The 19835-nt window shown below is 40.2% G+C and overlaps 1 protein-coding gene across 9 annotated transcripts in view; it reads right to left on the reverse strand.

The window, feature by feature from the left end:
• Positions 1 to 19835, reverse strand: part of tenm4 (teneurin transmembrane protein 4) — a 144042-nt gene that overhangs the window by 2874 nt on the left and 121333 nt on the right. For all 9 annotated transcript variants that reach the window (XM_005735955.2, XM_005735954.2, XM_005735953.2 and 6 more), the window contains 6 exons: positions 18080 to 18957; positions 13613 to 13785; positions 10597 to 10832; positions 6784 to 7080; positions 4220 to 5834; positions 1994 to 2136 (listed from right to left, as the gene is read on the reverse strand). In XM_005735955.2, coding sequence (XP_005736012.1) covers positions 1994 to 2136; positions 4220 to 5834; positions 6784 to 7080; positions 10597 to 10832; positions 13613 to 13785; positions 18080 to 18957 — 3342 coding nt within the window. The remainder of the gene's footprint in view (positions 1 to 1993; positions 2137 to 4219; positions 5835 to 6783; positions 7081 to 10596; positions 10833 to 13612; positions 13786 to 18079; positions 18958 to 19835) is intronic.

The following is a 19835-nucleotide window of genomic DNA, read 5'->3' on the forward strand; positions in this document are numbered from 1 at the left end:
AGAGAGGCATCATTCACATAGCATGCTGTGCAATCAGCCTCCAGCACGAGCCGAAATGAAAGATCAAGCCTTGTGCAGCACACAGCTCATCTCTCTGGCCCCCTCACAGCATTTTTCAATCTGTGGTGGATTCAGCAGCATGGTGAAATAGGGGCTTAAATGGAACAAGATAGAAAGGCAGGCATGAATAAAATAAAGTTTTAAAAAAGCCATTTGTACAAGACATAGCATGTACTGTTTTAAAGTTGCACTGCACCTAATTGGGCCGGTGTGTCCATCTGCAGTGGGGATCAAATGCATTAAACGCCTAAGAATACCATTTTGGAAGCAGGAATTCTAGATAAGAATAACACGCTTCAACATACACAGGAAAACAACTAATTATCTCAAACCTTCCTTACATATTATTTATAGTACATACTCAGAGGTGTGCTGAAGGCAAAACTCCTTCACACAATCGAGGCATACTTTCTATTTAAAGATATACTAAAGTCTGTTATGGGTATTTTTGAATATGTAATTGAAAGGCTGAGTCTGTAGATAAAACATGTCCTTTCAGTTATATTATTAATAAAATGGACCTACTTATGTTTAATACTTCAGAGGGAAGTAAACATAGATGAGCTCAATATAGTCTCATATATGACTAATTTAATTTTAGCATATTGAAAGTCCTTCTATCCTTCTAAGAGTGTTTTTGAGAAACCGATGGTAAAAAATTTAAGCCACCAGATGTCTGATTTTCTTAGCAGTTAAAGCAATCAGAAGTGCATCTGTGTTTCTGAAAGAGTGTTGCATTTATCGTCTGTAATCTACAACACAATTCCCTCAGATCCCCGCGGATCTACACTTAGGCACTGAAATACCTGCAGTGTCTTTTGTTGCTCATTTATAGATTGGCACCTTTGGAGAGTTCAGAGGTTTCTTTGTGGAATGTCAGCCACAAGCTTTATGCACGAGTTAGTCCCAGGGGTTCTGACAACAACCCTTTCAAAACAGTTTACGTTAGATGAAGAAATAACTGGGATTGTTATAGATTTACACTACGCATATATGATGTGTAACATTACAATAGGAATAAGTATTTCATTTCCAGTGCAATTGACTAAAGTGTTGCTGAAATGCCTGAGATAATTCATTTTTTGATTACGAATACTTTTAAAGGACTCATGAGAGCAGGAGCACTTATTAACTATTCATTTGCAAATTACAAATTTGCATTTGTTTCTATTCACAGTAAATTTGAAAATCTTCACCTTTAGTGTCATAGAATAAATATTGATGGATAAATTCTGAAATAAATGGGACACCAACTAAAACATCACTCAGACATTTATAAGTTGTTAAGAGCTAAATACTGCATGACAGTTTATAGTAACAGTGGGGTTTTTGCCAGTTTTTTGTGTATCCATGTTTATTAGTCTGCTGGTCAAATCAGAGAATCTTCCATCACCCCAGTAGCTTTTAGACTTACAAATAGATGAGAAGACATTCTAACCAATACCGGCTATGTTAAGGTTGCAGCCAGAGTGTAATGCAACATGAATCTTCCCTCTTGATGGGTGGCATTCACTAGTCTAGCTGTAACCAAACCCAAGAACAACAGTGGCCTGTTCAATAATTCAGGTGAGTTGGGGGCAACTTAAAAGGCCTGATAAAAGCGAGAATCAAAGCATGTCTACTACTTCTCAGACCTTGGCTAACAGTGTAAGGCTGAGATGAAATCAATGGCCAGTGGTGGAAGAAAGGGAGAGTGAATTTTCCTAATGGCAGGACAATTACAAGAGCTATTTAGCCTGACCCCATTCCCCAAGATGAGGACTAGGGAAGCAACCAGCATACCGGGCGATGTTTTGGCCTGATAGCTGCCAGCTCCTTTGGGAGTCTGGCTACATAGACTCTGCCCATTTGCTAATGATGTTGGAAAGGAGAGGGGCAGAAGTACAAAGCGATCCGAGGTAAGATGAAAAGTGGGATAAGTAAGGATGACTACCTTGGTGCTATCCCATTCCTGAGTCTTGATCTGGGTGCGAACTAATTCGTAGGATGGCTCCATGGCCTCTGTGCTTGGTTTGCGGTAGCCGGGGATAACGTTGTACAGTTGGAAGCCAAAGGTCACCAACCAGCTGTTCACATCTGCGGGGGAAGGGTCAAAACAAATGATATACATATTCTATTAGTAGACACAATCGTTTGTGGCTTCAGAGGAACTGTGAAGAACTGTGAGAATTAATTTGTTGAATCTGAACAGTTGACATTTTGTGGGCGAGACTGTTTCCATGAAACACTCCTACCTCGGCCAGACCGCTTGATTTGTTTGTGATAGTGGAAAGCTATGCTAAACACTCAGGATAGTTGTGATAATTCGTGTCCACTCCTGCAGGTGCCACACTAATGACACGCAGTTGGGTTACGGAAATGCCAAGTGACATCTGAGAGTGCCTGCTGTGCTGATAATTATATTCAGTAATTTGGTGTCATTTCAAGGCAGCCAAGACTTCAACACGAGATATTTTGAAGACTCAGCGGGCTCCTCTGCATTAATTTCTCTCTAATGAGATGCTGAAAGAGAGGAAAGTGACGTGTCTGAGATTTAAATACATCCAATCATGATAATGTGGTTCTTCTAATAGCAGCCACCGACACTGTGGTTATAGGTGCTGCTGCAGTCCCCTATAGCATGCTGTCATATTTTATGAATATCACAGAGAAGGCTACAGGTCTTAAGAGAAGCAAAGCCTGTCCAACCTGATCGATTTCTTTCTCGCGCCCTTCCATGTGTTTGTTACAGACAGCATCATTGCTGTGACACTCGGGGTGCAAGTCTCTCACACATTGCCGCTGCCACATTGTGGCACCTGACAAAGCTTTTTTAAATATGAATTTGTTTGAGGACAATGAAAGGACCCTGGCAATTTAGTGAGAGGAATGTAAATGTCACTGCTATCAATCACAATTGAGGCAAACCCAGTACAATATATCTATCTAACAGTCTATTTAGCATTAAAATGCCATTGAGCCCCTAATGGTGGACTATGATGCTGAATGCCTTTGTGTTTGCAAAAAGTGACTACTCCGTCTCTCGGTATTGTCTTCAGGTTATTAAAGGATAAAGAATTAAAGGTAAACACATTACTATTCCTCCACAAAAAGGCATTATGGAGTAAATATAATGCAGCATGAACACATGAGAACTTATACATTCATTTATGACAGAGATCCAGCTACTGCTTGGTTTAACCACAAGGTTTTCACTGAGTATGTTGTTTTCCTTCCGGCAAAAGAGGTTGATACAACCAACAAAGATTTGTATGGTTTGTATGGATCCATTGTGCTCACCTTCTCCACCGAGGTGCTTTCACTGCCATTTACCCCCTCCCCACCACAAAGAACCAGGATATTTCTGGAAAAGGACCTGAATGCTAAACAACAGAAAGGGCTTGGCCGTATAGCATTGTTCCCTTTGAGCATTTTCAGAGTGATAGCTACTGGGCACGTACATAAGCAAGTATACACGAACACACATACACGAAACCCCCCCACACCTCAGTTTCCCAGCAAGTGAGTGCTTAAAATCCTCCCAAACACACTGCTTTTGAATTTAATTCTGGCAGGGTATGTTCTTCCAGTTGTGTGAGGTTGTTAAGAATAAAAACATAACAAATTTGACAGAAAAACCTGGAATAACTATTGTGCGCTTCAAGCAACAACAGTCATACACAGGAATGAAGGCTAATATTTGCTTGCTCTCCACAACCAAAGCAATCAGCATAACTGATTGCTTTAGCAGGACTCACGTAGATACTGTCAACTGCTATTTATATTCAATTATTTGGATACAACTGAAAGTATTTTAAGTCCTACTCACTTTCACTTAGAATTGTTACAGGAAGATTCAGAGAAAATCTTGCTTTTGAGCATCAACAGAAGCAGACTGCACTCAAATCACTTTCTGATAGAAAGTTATAATTCCACAGTAAGTCCTCTTCTTTATGTTTGCAATGTTTCCACAGATTGCCTACATTTTTTAAAGACATTCATTTAAAGGTTATGGTACTTAAAATGAATGCCTCTTTGTTTGATCATCAGTAGAATCCAGCGAAACGGCACTGAAGCTAACTTCCTGTCCTCTAAGGTTAGGTGGACTTGCGCTTTATTTTTTCTTAAAATTTAATCTTCTAAAGCCATAAAGCATATAAAGTCTGTTAAAAGAACTTACCTGTCATGTAGCACTTTATCTCCTCGTTATTGCTGAGAGGATTATTATTCTTGAACATGTACAAGTTGAATGGCACAATGTGGTTGCTGTTGAGACGTTTCCAGATCTCGTGGTCTGGTGTTGTCCAGCGGCCAGCAAGGACATCATAATCCCGCCTGCCCATGTGGACCAGTTTGCTAAGAGGCTCATACAGGCCTCCTTGGTAGCCTATTATGAGCTGCAAACTGGGGTTGGTGTCAAGGTAAACTTCTCCAAAAGCTGTATGGAGGATCTGCTTGATCATGATGCCTGATCCACTGAACACAGCCAGTGGCGTGCCTATGTTATCACACGCCACGTAAAACTCATCCCCACTGCTTAGCTCCATGGCAAACAGATGTCCCTGCAGGTCATAATACAGTGAGGTGATCTCAGAGCTGGAGTGATTGTACATATGGGTGACCCTAGTGGGGCTGGACAACTCAGCATAGAAGAACTGCAGGTGCTGGCCCCTGCTGCTTCTGCTGGACACCCTCCTGCCGAGGCCATCGTAACGGTATTCGATGCTCCAGCCGCTCACTTTGTTGTACACTTTAACAAGCAGGCCAGCAGAATTATACTCAAAATAGTCATTCCCTCGCTGCTTAAGAAAACCGTCCTCATCCATCCTATACTGAGTATCTCCCAAGCGAGTAATGCGGTCCCTGATGTCATAGCGTAGTGGTGTGAGGCGCGCGCTGTTTCCAGGGCTGAGAAGGTGTAAGTTGCCATTAAGGTCATAGCTATACCTCCACAGAGGCTTGTCATTGATGGAGACCACTTGAAGTTGACCGTCAGCATCGTACTCGTATGTGTAGCGTGTCGTGTTGGCATAAGGCCCAACCTTTAGCTCCTTGGCCACCACTCGCCCCATATTGTCATACTGCACCATCATCCAGTACATGAGTGAGCGGAAGATCTCATATTGGACTTCCTTCACTCGCCCGTAGGCATCAAAGTGTTTGGTGTGGGTCATCACTGCTGTGGTTATAATTTGATTTATGTCATAATAGATAACTCCAAATTTACCAAACTGCTCTGTTTTGCCAGATACGTCATCGTAACGATACAAGTCAATTGGCAGCGGTTTCTCATTTATGACAGCCTGCATGCTAGTGACGCGGAAACTGTTGTCATACACATAGTCAAACCTAGCGTTCACCATGCCCTCTTCGCTGAATCTGAAAATCTGCCTGTCAATCAGTGGACCAATCTGACGGTAGCGAATGGTGCAGGTAAAGCCTTCACTCTGCAAGTTGACGGTCTTTAGCATGCCTGCCACTTCATCATAGGAAAAACCAATTCGAGTGGTGTCATAGAGAATCTCCAGAAGCTTAGCAAGCTTTCCATATTTGTAGATGATCCTGCGGCCTGTACCCAGATAGGTGGTCTGCAGCAACTGTCCATCCTCACTGTAGTCCTGGAGCACTGAAGCGTTACCTTCAGGGGGCCGGTAGGTGTTTCTGTAGTAACCAATGGAGCGGGAGGTCTCTAGAGTCTGCCGTGCTACATTGGGCATGGTCACAGAGGAGAGCCGATCATTTTTGTCAAATTCAAAGATATACTGCCTTTGGCTGTAGAGCAGCAGCACCATGGACTAATGAGAAGAAGAAACAGAGGATTTTTTGTGTTATATTAATAAATTGTAAGACTGACTGCATTCAAATGCTTCACTTTGATATATTTTCTGTTACACAAACACACAGTCCTAAAAGCTGTTACAGAAGCACAATGTCTGACACAATAAGACAAGATAGAGATTAATTAGAAAATTGCTACCGTTATAACGTCTAATACCAATAACAGAAAATGACATGCAATTTGTCTAAAGCGATAAATATTACGCAAGTTTGTGTCAGTCCAAATCTAATTTCCATCATGAACACAGAGTTGCTGATACTCCACTGAAATTAAGATTTCCTTAAGAGATGATTTCACAAGCTGCTTCTATTTTGCTCATTTGTCAGATCTTTTAATCCAAACAGTAGGAAGCCAAATTTTCTCACCCAAGCAAATCTAAAATTTACATCTGTGCCTGTCTTAGACCAATAAATGATGAGGTTGTAAAGCTGTCACAACAGGCGGCATCGAGAAATTGCTCAGAGGTTGCTATGACTAAAGACTATTAACAAGGTGACTGACTGCTGTTCATATTATATGCCTAAGCTACAGAATAACAGCTCCTCACCTCACCCAAACAGTCTTGCCTTCAATTAGTCAGAAGAAAGTGACATTTCACTCTGTTCTTTTCATCAGAGCTATTTCAGGCTGAACTTTGCTGTCAGACTTTGGTAACAAAGTATGTCTTCAATGCACCAGACACTTTAATTACATTTTGGCTGATATCTATTCCAGAGCCTGATAGTGCAACACAAACACTTCTGTATTATTACAAGTTAACTTTTAACTCCAGTCTAAAATCTCATAACAAGTTTCTTACACAAACACACCTTTTACACTTTATCTGTAGAGCATGCCTCCAATATTATATTACATTTTTTATCTTTAAACTATTTAATCATTATTACAGTTCAACCAATTCGTACCTTCTCAAGATAAGTGTAGCTCCAAGATTTACCATCAGCAAATATCTGGGAGGTGATTCTGCCGTTCTGGTCGTATTCCATGCGCACCGACATTGTGCCTCTTTGGATACCTGCCACATGGCCTCCAGGAGAGTAGGTGACATTGACTCCATTCAGTCGACTGCTCGGTGCCCACAATGTGGGGCGACCGGCATGGTCATAGTGGATCCGTAACGTAAACTTCCTGTGGTCATCGTAGACCTTTTCTGTTCTGGTGATTCGATCGAAATCCAACGATAGGAGGTTTCTGTTATGAACCTATAGGAGGGAACGCAGGGAGTTAGGAACACTTTATATAGCTACAGAAAATTCACCAACGGGAATAGACACTTTAAAAAGTTTGAAATTATTGAGAGGAATTGGTGCATTACTCTTCTGAGGTGGAACATTGGGAGGAGACCTTTAATCACAAAGTGATTATTTTTATATTCTTCTTTTCATAGCTTTTAATTACAAAAGTGGAGCTCTATCTCAGGACTGCAGGAGCCAGCGGAGTAATGAAATTGTAAGAATTACCACATTTCTTTGTTTGTGTCTTAGCCCGAGTATGCCTATTCAAGCAAGAAACATTAGAGTCACATTGATCATTAAATTCATTTTTAATGCTTACTGGGAAGAATTACCAGGCACAGATGACTCTCATTCTATTTTGCCTTTGCGTAAATTGGAAAAGAGAAAGAAAATCAGTTAATCTCCTTTATGACTGAACATTGTTTAAGTGACACAGCTCTTCTGAATGTATCAGGCTTAAAACGGTGACCTTTGCTTTCAGAGCAAAACAACACTGCTCTGAAGACTGCAGGCTTTATGAGGCAGCTTCTGTGCTTTAGCCAAAAAGATCAAGCAGCAGCCGTGGCATTCTGTTTCTCTGTCAGCAGCCTCCATAAACAGAAGCTACAGAAGCTACAGAAGCAAAAAAAATAAAACAAAGAGAAGATAACAGCTTAGATTGCAGGTCAGAGCAGATCTCTGCAAAAAAAGCATTGTTTTAAACACCATCTGGAACTTTTTGTAGAAAGGGTCTTCAGAGGTCTCTGGCTGTAATTAAAACTACACCTCTGTTTCTGTAATATTTATGATCTTTTTTTCTTATTAATCTTCAGAGTGTTTCTTCAGGTGTGCTATCATTTGGCTTAGTAAAATGCTTGGCAAGGCTTAAAAACATCTTAAAATGCCTCAGAAGGCTGCTTCTGGCTACTTTCCAGATACATCCCACAGAGCAGGTCACACAGGGATTGCTGAGAAAGCTCACTTTTTCAATCTCACATTGAGGAAAGCATGCTTAGGTCTCTCATCTGTGAAGGGACAATTACACCAGAGGCAATTATTGTCACTGATACCTAATTGAGAGGATTACTTTAAGTAAAACCAACAGAATCATGAGGAGCATAAATCCATGGATATTTGGAGTGGCGTAAACTATTTGAGACCTGAGACAGAAGGAGTGAACGTACATTGGATCTGGAAATAAGAACGTGTTCTTTTGTCTCCTTCGCCTTCAAACACTGTCATAACAAGTGTCACACTTCATTGAAATGGCTACACCTTTTAGTTATTTTTTTAAAGAATACTAGTAAAGATCCCCGCTGCTCTTGTTAAATCTCTGCAGGCAGCACAGAGCTGATGTCTTTCACAAAAAGTTCCCAGTGCTAGAATAAGGTTTGCCAAAGTCGCATGGCATAGAAGGAAAAAGTGTCCCATAACAGTGATTCCAAGTTCCCATGAGAATGGAAACCCACTCAAGGGGAGTTATTTCAAATAGAACATCACCTCTAAAATGAATTTCTCACAGAAAGTAAAAGAGTAGAAGCAAAAAAGAGACTTTTAAATTACGCTCAAGATCATAACAATGATGTCTCAACCAATATCAAATACTATCTGTAAGTGTCCCTGTAAATATGTAAATGTCTATTCTCAGGTTTCATGACTACTCCAATTAATTTTTCTTTAATAGCAACAGTTCTATTTATTGTCATGCTGCAATCAAAGATAATCCATTCCATGTTTTTGGTTTCTTTTTTGTGTATCTCCTTTGAACAAACAGCCAAACATTAGAAGCATCTTGTCATTGCTATCAATACTACATTCAAAAGGATGAAGATTCTTGCAAGAGTGGAGTGGCTCAAGAGTTCTTCATTAGTGTACATTAACGAAAAGCCTCAGGACATGAAAGGCACAGCACAACAAAAACGCGTACGTGTTGTATCAAAGGAACAAATACAGTCAAGCAAAGTGGGGAAAAAAGACATCAGAAATATAAACACTCTCCCTTTTCTCCACCAAAAAAAAAAAAGCTGTGAAGTCAGAGCCACATAGTTGTTTCTTCTACTCCTGTTCCCATGGATCTGTACTGTATTCAAGATCCTCCCCTCCCTCCAGCCGCGCACTGCCACACACTCACCCAGCCACCCACGTAATATCACTTGACATGTCACTCAAGGTCGCCCAATGATTCCAGCTCTGTTCATCCCTTCTGTTCGTGCCATTAGGCTGCTCCCATTTCCTATCTCACCCCTGGGGCCATTGTCTGTAACATACATTAGTAGCTTTCACTTCCAAAGGGACGACAAGGCCATTACATGAACAGCCAATGACAGACAAAGTGGCACCTTCCCATTAGCTGTGTTGCCTCACAGACAATGTGGAAGACAACTTAACCAAAGTAGCCATTTGCCTTACAAAGCCAAGGCAAAATAATAAAGGCCACCAGATGCAATTTAAATCAGTGTTGTGCGGGTTAATGCCTAAATCCTACATACATTATGGACAAGCACTTTGAATTTGTTGCATTATGAGAGGAGACCTGTTGATATGCAATATACGAGTAACTCTTAATTTTGATTTTAACGAGAAAGTATTTTATATGTTACAGGCTATTAATCAATCCATTTTCTTCCATTTATGTAATTTAGCATCGCTTGGAGCATATTCCAGGTGTCATGGGGCAAAAGCCAAAGTATATTGTGGACGAACAGCCAATTTATCACAGACCTAAAGCAAAGCGAGAGAGACAGAACAATTTAGAATAGCTGATTCATCAAACACGCATGTCTTTGGACTGTGGGAAGTACAGAGAAAGAAGCCATGCAGGTAAAGGGACAACATGTAAATTCGAAACAGAAAGGCCAGCCAGTGGATTCAAACCCAGGACTTTGTCGTTGTGACCACTGTACTGCTCTGTTAGGATCTATACACAGACTGAAATCACTTTATTTAATCTACTTATGTCAAATTCAGATCAAAATTAGCCTACAAAAAATGTACCAGATTGTGTGTGTGGGTGGGCTTCTACAGCTATGGGTGAGAAGATACCATATGTTCCAGAAAGTCAAATCTGAGTAATACATCCATGAGTCTGATGGCCTATGATTAACTGATTTATAGCTGTGAGACAGAGCTCAAAACAGAGCTTTATTAATTATTTACTATAATAATTTGACATGTCATTGTATTGTCATGCGGCCAACTTAACTTATGCACAACAAACAACTGAGCTTTTGAGTCGCAGCTTCTATAGGAAAAAAAAAATAGAGTTCACAATGAACCTGACACCATTAGATCTGCAGCTACATTTTTATTTCTTGTGAATTTGGATTTTTTTCTGGAGTTTGTGGTTTTTCGGCATAAATACTGCCCTATTTGAAGTAGTAGAATAACTACATGGACTGTAGCTGATGATTTGAGAAAATATGAACTAAGACACTAGACATTTAGCCTATGATGAAAAACCTTGCATAAAACCACGAGTGTCTCTTAGCAAGACAGCATGCTTACCCTTAATCTGCGTCCATACACAGTAACTTGGCCACGTGCCTGCTCCTTCCTCTGTCTCCACTCCACCAGGTTAAGGCCGTTGTCGATAGCCAGGGTTACGTTCCTCTTGCTGACTGTGGGGTTGACCGTACCAGCCAGCAGGTGGGGTTCAGTATACAGCGACACCTCCATACCATTGGCCAAAACTAGACGCAGCGAACCGTCCAAACCAATGAAGTAGCTGTTCCGAACTTGATCTAACGACGGAGAGATGGGATGGAGAAAAACGAGTATGATTAGAAGGCAAGCAACAATCATAGCTTCTTGTAACTAAAGCAAGAGGACTAAATCTAATATCCATGTCAGTGAGGCGCAAACATAATGACCTGAAATGGCTGCTCAGCAAAAAGAAATCCTTTAGCAGCAGTATTTAACAGAACCACTGCAATAACGCAGTGGGTCTCTGACAACAAAGATCAATAGTGAGAGGTTTCACAGTGCCAGTAAAGCAAAGTTTTACAGCTGTTGCAGCAGCCTGGAGGATATGGAGGAATGAAAACTATCAAAAGCTGCTGGCTTGCCTGTGGCCACAGAGAAGGCAGGGTGAGATACGCACACGCGCGCATGTGCACACACACTTACACACACTCACCCACAAGGGATAGATCTGAGCCTGTCTGTTACTGTCCCTAGGTGACGGCAGCCTGTGTTCCAGCTCCAGACCAATGACTAATGTTTCCACTGAGCATCTCATATACATTCAGAGAATGTGTCCTTCTTGCCTCCTGTCAGTAGACTGACAGGGACCAGGATGAATGTGATTCTCAATATGAACAATAGAAAAATAATGGTTTGTCAGCCAGCACATTAGTTACTTGACTTCATTTAACAGAAAAAACGAACTCATACGCTGCAATTTCCTTGCGTTCATGTGTCATGTTCAAGTGGCTGTGACAATTTCTTTGCTGTGGACGCAGAACAACAATAAACACAACGTGTGGGGAAAGGCTTTTTAAAAAAAATCTTTTTCTTTTTCACAAAGCACCACAGGATGTGTTGTGCTGTTGCGACAAGAGAAACAGATAGAGGCATGACTGACCTTGTACTGGCCCTTGCCTCTTTACATCATACGGACACTTTAGGGGTTGACCAAAGACTACTGGGGCAGACCCTACCTAAAAGAGGCCTCAGAGACCAACAAAGCTCAAAATGCTGCAAAAGTAGTACACACACTCAGTTCAGCAATAGAAAGGGGAAAAATACTGGCTGTCATGAAATATAGCAAACCATAACAATGTGGTTTGCTATAATTTCCTAATAGCTCACAGTGGCTTATATGTAAAACAGACTTGCATTTTTCTCCTATAAACAGCATTCTATGCACAGTATCTTTAAGCTTTAAAAGCAAATAATTGCAACTTTTTATTATTTGGATATATTTTATTATCTTGTAATACACCTGATTATTTTTCTAGTTATAAAGCTTCTGCCCTTAATCCCTTAAATCTTAAAAGTTATCTGTTTCACAAAACTGTGATGATAGCTTGCTGAGAAGAGGGGACAAAAACAGCCAAATGAGCAGGAAAGAAACTCGAAGGCAGCACAGTCATATGCTATGTGATCACCCAGCTAACAAAGCAGACAATAGTGAATTAATTAACAGCAGATTTCCTGGCGCCACTTTCCTCACAGGCAGATGCCTAAGACAAGGTCACAACATGGAGGTGGCCACTCCGTTAAACAGAAGTGAGAAACCAGAGATTGTCATCTCCCATTTCAGACACAGCTTTGCGGTCAGTAGTCTAAGAAGGGATATGCTCAGAAACAGAAAGTAGAAGGGTGTATGCGTAACCCATCTTTAAAAAATTGAAAGTTGCTCCAGATTTAGTGAAGATAATATCAGATAGATATCAGACAGATACCAAAAACACCTAGAGGTGTTCAAAAACAGCCTTATCTCCTCATGAATCTTTCTCAGCAATTTTTTTTAAAACCTTGAGGATCTTGTATGGACCACCGGCACTGTGTTTTATCGTTTATTTTTTTTGACAGAAAAATCAATATTTGTTTCATTTCTGTGAAGTGCAAGCTGCACTACACATGTTATTAAAAACAGAGAAGCACCTCTGTGAGTGATATTAACACAGCTAAGTCTGAGACGTGATGTCTTCAAACCCACAGATAAGATTTAAAATCTGATCATGTCTGGAGCAATCCAGACAGTGTTGCTTTTAATTCACATCTGTATCCGTATAAAAGAAAATACATTTAACAAAGTCAAAAGCTATGCAACTCTACAGAAAGTCCTGTTTCCATTTTAAATTCAAAAGTAATTTACTGGCATGAAAGGAACACAGCACAAAATCAATACATATATTAAATCAATTAACGGAATGCAACATGCTTACTAAATATTTATATTATATGCACATATGTCTGTGTATGTCCAGATCACTGGACTATTTATTTATTAAACACTATTTATATATAACCCCCCTTTTTTTCTTTTTAAACTCTCATTCGGCTACAGAGTGGCAACCCAAAATATTCAGTGAGGCTGAGCCAGAAAGTGCCTGGCAGCTTCCAGGCAGCTTGAGCTCAAAGAAGGTCTTATCCTGAAGTGACAGTCCACAGAGACCTCTAAAATGCTCTTTGTCTAGTCCCTTAGCTTGCACCAGTTTCCCTTAGGGCTTCTGAGCGACTGCCCTCTACAATACATCCCTTTTTAAATCAGGAGAATGCAACACCTTCACAAAAATAAGGTAAGTAATAAAATCTATTTACAATCTCAAGTGCTATATGTACAGATAAGGGGGATACACTGTTGATTAATCAAATACTAGAACATAAGGTAATGGAAGTCAGAATATATGTAGATGAGAAAGAGTTTCTTAAAAATACTAACAGTACCTAGTCCCAGCTGTATAAATTAATATCAGGGACATAAGCAAAGTTAAAGCTTTTGGGACTTCACCTCGCAGAACAAACCCTAAAAAAAGAAACCGCTCTACTTACGGCCACCGTAAAAGAGACTCACCTTGCATAAGTGTGTAGAAGGTGCCAGAAGCTGACAGGTTAGTGGTGACGGTGATATCTTCTTTGTTGGAGCCCTCTGTCTGGATACGGACCGAGCTGTCTGCGTCTGTACGGTAGCTGCTCACTCGGCCCGTGGGGTAGGTGATGTTAGTCAGACGCCCATAGCTGTCATACCTACAAAGAAATATGTTGATGTGAACCAAAGAAGGCAAAGAGGACCATGCCATCTGAAAACACAGATAAACAAGCACTATGCCTGAAACACAAACAATGCTGTGGTATTAAAAATTTACTAAGCCTTGTTGAGATTTGTTAAATCATAAGGAAGCAATCATGATCATCAATGCAAGTCAGGTATGCATAAATGATTGTAGGTACATAAATGTGTTGCTGTGTCATTCCAGATAAGCAGTGATTATGAGTTGTTCTCTGTAAGTGTTCTAGCATAAACTCTGCTAATGGTAATTATAGGTAGGGATTGGAAACTTTCCGCAGAGTCCGATATTTCCTCCGTGTTGTCACAAATTGAAGCAATGTGTCAACACAGGCAGTAAACACAGCAGCAAATCCATCAGTGCTGGCAACCTGAGGTAATACATGGGATTTCAGAGCTATCATCTTTAATCATCGAAGCACAATCAGCATAGCTTTGAAAAATATCTCCTGCAATTTTCTATTCACAAACAAGGAGTGGGTGCACCAACAAACTAAGCAGCTTTGTCCTTTTCTAGCCCTTTCAACAAAATGTGAATGGGGCGTTAATATCAATACTTCTCACTGCAACTTAAAAACAAGTATTCATTTTAATTCTATTCTAGCATCATATCACAACAGTAGTTAGCTCAAGGCAATTTGTATAGCAAGGAAAAAACCCTACAATAATACGGAGAAAACCCCAACAATCAAATAAGCCCCTTTGAGCGAGCACTTAGCGACAGTGGGAAGGAAAAATATACTATAAATATGCAATAGATTTTTAAAAAAATGATTAAGATGAGAAAGCAAACACCTTTTTTACATTTGGAAAACTGCTTATTAGCTTAAAAGATTAGCGATATTGCCTAATCTCATTATACAGCCTATGAAATAGGGGCGTTGAGGTGTGAATCCTTAGAGAGATGCAGCATCTTCCTAGCTTATAGATCAGTCAGTTCATCACATACAGGAACATGAGTGGCCAGATTGTTTCATTTTGCTCAGAGAGCACATCAGCATAGAACAATTTTAAATCTTTCAGATTTTCAGTGTTCCAGAATTGAAGCGAGTGAACGGTACATTACTTAGAAAGAAGACTTTTATCTGCACATTGAATACAGATTGGAAAGCCTCTTCCATGTTGCTGCCTGCCATAATAAAGCCTCTAATAAATGAGATGGCGGGTGCTGGTTTACAGATATTTCCTCAGCGCTGCCATCTCAAATATCCAATATGGAAAGGAAGAGTGGGAGAGGAATCATCTCCCAGAGATAAATGCTATCTGATCTCAACTGTACTAGGGACTGGGATTCATAGATACATTTCAAGCCAAGTCTTCCACTTCAGGAAATACTAAATAGCAGAGTAATTTATATCTAAGCCTTTGATTTCTTTTGATACTGCTCATATACTATCAGCAAGAAATTCTCCTTGTGTCCATCATGCAATCAAAAGTTTTTGCAGTGAAAGCACTGCAAGTTATCTGCACCATACTACTTTTAATGGTTCCATTTATTTGACCAAGCGTTCCTGTTTGCCTTCACCTCTGCACAAAAGACTCAGTCCACAAGACAGAAATCTCATTCAAGAGCAACACTACAAGCCCCAGCTTGATCACTGACCCAAACTCTCTATGTCTCAATTAGGGCCTTAAGCTAGTTCCATTCCTTGAGCTCCACCGCTGAGCTCTAATGGTTTTGGCCTGCTTCAGCTCAGCTGCCTATTACTTTGCTTTCTTTCGACAAGAGGGGCACACAGGGGCAGGGTGCTCAGCAGAAGGACAGGAGCAGTTTCCCTCTGGTTGGCCACAAGTCTATTCGGATCGCATCACCTCTGTGTCACATGCTAGCTCTATGACCTTTCACGCTGGGCCCCAACAATAGGCTGAACACTTCATATCGGCATCACCCCCAGCATACCTAACTTCCGCTCATATTTTCAATTTGTCTTGCTGCCTGAGAATTTCTGAGCACGTGTGACTGATAACTTACAGATATAACTAAAGAACATTTGCTAAAACCCAGTGGGTAAGGCACATTTTTTTTCTTCTACCGTCTTAAATAAACGATAAAAGAATATTTAGGTGTTTTATAATTCATCATGATTTGGAACAACCCTTAAGCAGAAGCACTTATCATTACAACATAAATTTAAGGCCTGCGGACCGTTTGTGTGTGCAGTAACTGTTGTACAAATGTGGTTTCCAGGGGTTACAACAGAAAGACAGTGTGGCAGATGTCTTTTGTTCTCTAGTCAATCTATTGTTTTTTTTTTTTCTTCGTTCATTCAAATTAATTTTGATCCACGAAGCATGGAATGTAAGTACACATTAATTAATATGGGTGAAATGATTAGCAGTGCACTTTGGTGGGCAGAGATAAATAGAGGTTCTGATGGTAGCAAATTACAGTTTTGACCCTCAGGTGATGAAATGACCTTTAAAGCTAATTATTCAAGAAAAACAAAACCCTGTTTATTGGGTGTAAAAAAAGCATGGATCAAATGATTTGCTTGTAGGTAAATACAAAGCTTCATTGCTTAATTTGAAAGGGAAAGACAGGAAATGAAATAATACATGGACTTCATTTTATTCCAAGTATTTTGACATGTATAACAATTTTGTTTTACTCTACCAACATCACAAAGTGTCTTATGAAGGCAGTGGGCCACCATGTGCTGCCAGAAGCTGTAAAATGTGTTCAACTAGGCTGCGATCGGGTGATTGCAAATGCCATATGATTATTATATGAATCATAAAATGGTCTTGCTGCTCAAACCCCTCAGTAGCCTCACATGCCTTATGGAGTGGAGCACTGTCATCCTATCACAGATCATTGTCATCATCATAAGACAAAGGTAACCACTCAGAATATCTTTTGCCTGTAGAAAATAATATATTATTATTTACCGCAGTAAAATAACAATGTGGTGCATGAGTGATAGGTTTTATCACCTAAATCAGCGGTCCCCAATCTTTTTTGGACCACGTACTGGTTTAATGTCAGACAATATTTTCACGGACCAGCCTTTAAGGTGTCGCAGATAAACACAACAAAATAAAATGCTACGACTAAGACAAAACTGTGCTATTTTGTAAATATACTAATTAACGTGAATCCACTGTGTAATTGTGTAACTTTATTAGCCGCGTCCTCCTGAAATACGCCAACAACATTGAGAGAAACATCCTCCTCTCTGCCCCTTAATGCTCTCTGGTCGCTATGGTAACGCGTAAACATTTCTTTCAAAATAAGACACACATGCTAGAACCTAAAAAATAAAAGAAGCCATTTTACAGAACGTCATAGAGAAATCATTCAGAATTCCAAACACCCACTAAATTTTCTGAGCCTCAGGGAATTCAGTCTACCTCGAGAAACGCATATGCATGGCTGCATTAGTGCTGTTTTCACTGCACCTTTCCACTTTTTTTTTTTCCAGTGTAACCATCAGATGACAACCAAATCAAACACAGGTGATAAATGTCTGCTCATATTAAACAGAGCGTCTGATTATGTGTCAGAGTTATATTCCTCCAGCGAGGTGTAACAGATGTCTGACCAGCCAATCTGCTTAATCACACTTTTTGGAATGACATCCAGTTAGCATAGTATCCCCTGGTACATTAAGCTAAGGGACAGATTGCTTCATGCAAGTCACAAGAACATGAAATCCTAAACTGTGGGAGTGTTTTCCGTCGTTTCCTCACAAGGTATGCTTTGCCTGATTTAATTAAAATCTTTGGCTATTCAACTATGCTTATATTTCTGGGGTGCATCCCAGTCATGTGAATATACATTTTGTACTACTCAATAGATACACGCTGTTCCTGTACCCAACAACTCCAAACAAGTGATGATCTCCAGTCTGCAAGCAAGGGCACAGATGAGTAACATATCATCCAGTAATCCTATTTGGTATGATAACAGCAAATAGGATTACACCCATCCTTCCGCAGGTCTTGTATTCTGAGTGACATAGACATCCAGCCATAAGAAGTGAACTCATATGCCAAAATACTAAACTCACATGCCAAGGAGCTCTTTGACTGCAAACATTAATTCACTAAAGCATTCAGTGATATAATGAATTCAGGGCTCTTAGTTCAGATACTCCAGGAAAAGAAACCTAAACAAAACTGTCCAATCTGCATATCTGAATTAGCAGATTAAACAGATCTTTAAGCTTCTTTGCTTTGATGCAGTTATCAGCTCAAATTGGATCCAGACTTTTAGGTAAAATGATTAGAAAGGTGTTTCTTCATATTACTTACTCAAAGAATGTTGTCCATCCATTTTCATTTGTCTTAGTTGCTAACAGTCCCGAGCTTCCATGGTACGTCATTACAGCTAGCTCTTGACCCTGGGCAGCAACAGTTTTAAGGGCACTGTTAGTGCCAATGGTGAACCAGAAGGTCTGTCCATCAGGGACCATTAGCCACAGAGGCATTCCTGTTGTGTCTCTTCTGATGATCACTGTGTTTTTGTTCTTATCAGTAATGCTGCTTAGATCTCCTGATCCCGTGTATGTCAAATTGTAGAGATAGTCTCCTGTAGTCAGACTTTGGGTAAAAATGTGGCTGCCATTGGAGTCAAACAGATAGAGTTCATCATTAATGGGAGAGGACACCTCATACATACTGAGGGGATTCAGAAAAGGCTTGTTCTTGCGCACATAGCGTATACGGATGTTGCCCAGATCTGCAATGTAAAGATCTCCATCTGGACATACTGCCAGGGAAGATGGTGCATTCAGTTTAGCATCTTTGGCATAGCCTTCATCTCCAGAGTAACAATCGCAGTTGGCATCGTTCTTGCAGTCACAGCCACTTGGTGCCCCTGCAACCAAGGAGATCTCTCCATTTGTGGACACCTGTCTGACTCGGTTTATTTTCTTTTCATCTGACTCAGCAATGTACAAAACACCATTGTGAGACACAGCTAGGGCATTAGCTGACTCGAGGGTGGCATGGATGGCAACTTTGCTCAAGAGGAAATGGTCAATCCCAGGCACTTGACAGTGCATAGGACGGCCTGCTACAATACGGACTTGGTGGTTTTCAGAGATCTGGAGTACTACATTATTGTCCAGAACATATAGGGAGTTGTCCATTGGATTCACTGCCAAGTCTGTAGGCCACTCAAGGCGCACCTACGAGGAAAAAGACACACAAAAATATAATCCTTAGGTACCAAAGAAATATACCATACTTTTATTGATCTACAGTTTTCGATTTCTACGTGGAAAAGAGCCTGAAAGGAAAACAGCGTGATTATTTTTATAGCTTAAGCTGTAAGTAAAAACATTTTTAAATGATTTATTATCTGATGAGGAGGAAAATAGCTGATGTACTTTTAAAAGGTGATACACAAAAACATGATTTGTAAGATTGCAGATGATAACAACAGTGGTGAAGAAGGGCAGTGTGAGAAGAAATCATACAAATGATAAGATTAACTGAAAAGAGCACACTGGGATGGTTCATGAGAACTGTGAACACTTAAGGACAAGGCTTCTGCATCCTTCACCCAAGTCGCTGTTTTTCCTTGCTTTGGGTTATTAATTTTGTAATGACAAGAGATTGCATGAGTCCTTGAAAAGAAACTGGAGCACACTTATCAAATGAAAGCCTACTCTGTCTCTGGCCTCCTAAATTATGACTTATTGTTCTGCTAACAATGCATCAGGCTTTTAACAAATTGGAATGATTGGCTTCATCCAATTTACTGGTCTCCCTCTCACTTATGATCCCAGTGGGATCTCTTAGAAACATAATATGAAGTGCAATATTTCAATAGAAGCCTTGGAGTTCCAACAAAGGAAACTGATTAAAACCTGAACCAAAATGCAAAGACAGACTCAGATTTAAGGTAAGATTTTACACAAAGGACCCTTTCTTTTGTTTGGTCACTTAGAGACAACTAGAAAGTAGAAACAGGAGGAAAGTTATCAAGGCTTAATAATTAGCAATAAAGTGTCAGGGTCCCTGTGCCTACCCGGTCGGCTCAGTACGGCTACATATGTTTTGT

This window comes from Pundamilia nyererei, unplaced genomic scaffold, assembly GCF_000239375.1.
Source record: "Pundamilia nyererei isolate P.nyererei 1_Seehausen unplaced genomic scaffold, PunNye1.0 scaffold00066, whole genome shotgun sequence".
NCBI classification, from domain to species: Eukaryota; Metazoa; Chordata; class Actinopteri; order Cichliformes; family Cichlidae; genus Pundamilia; species Pundamilia nyererei.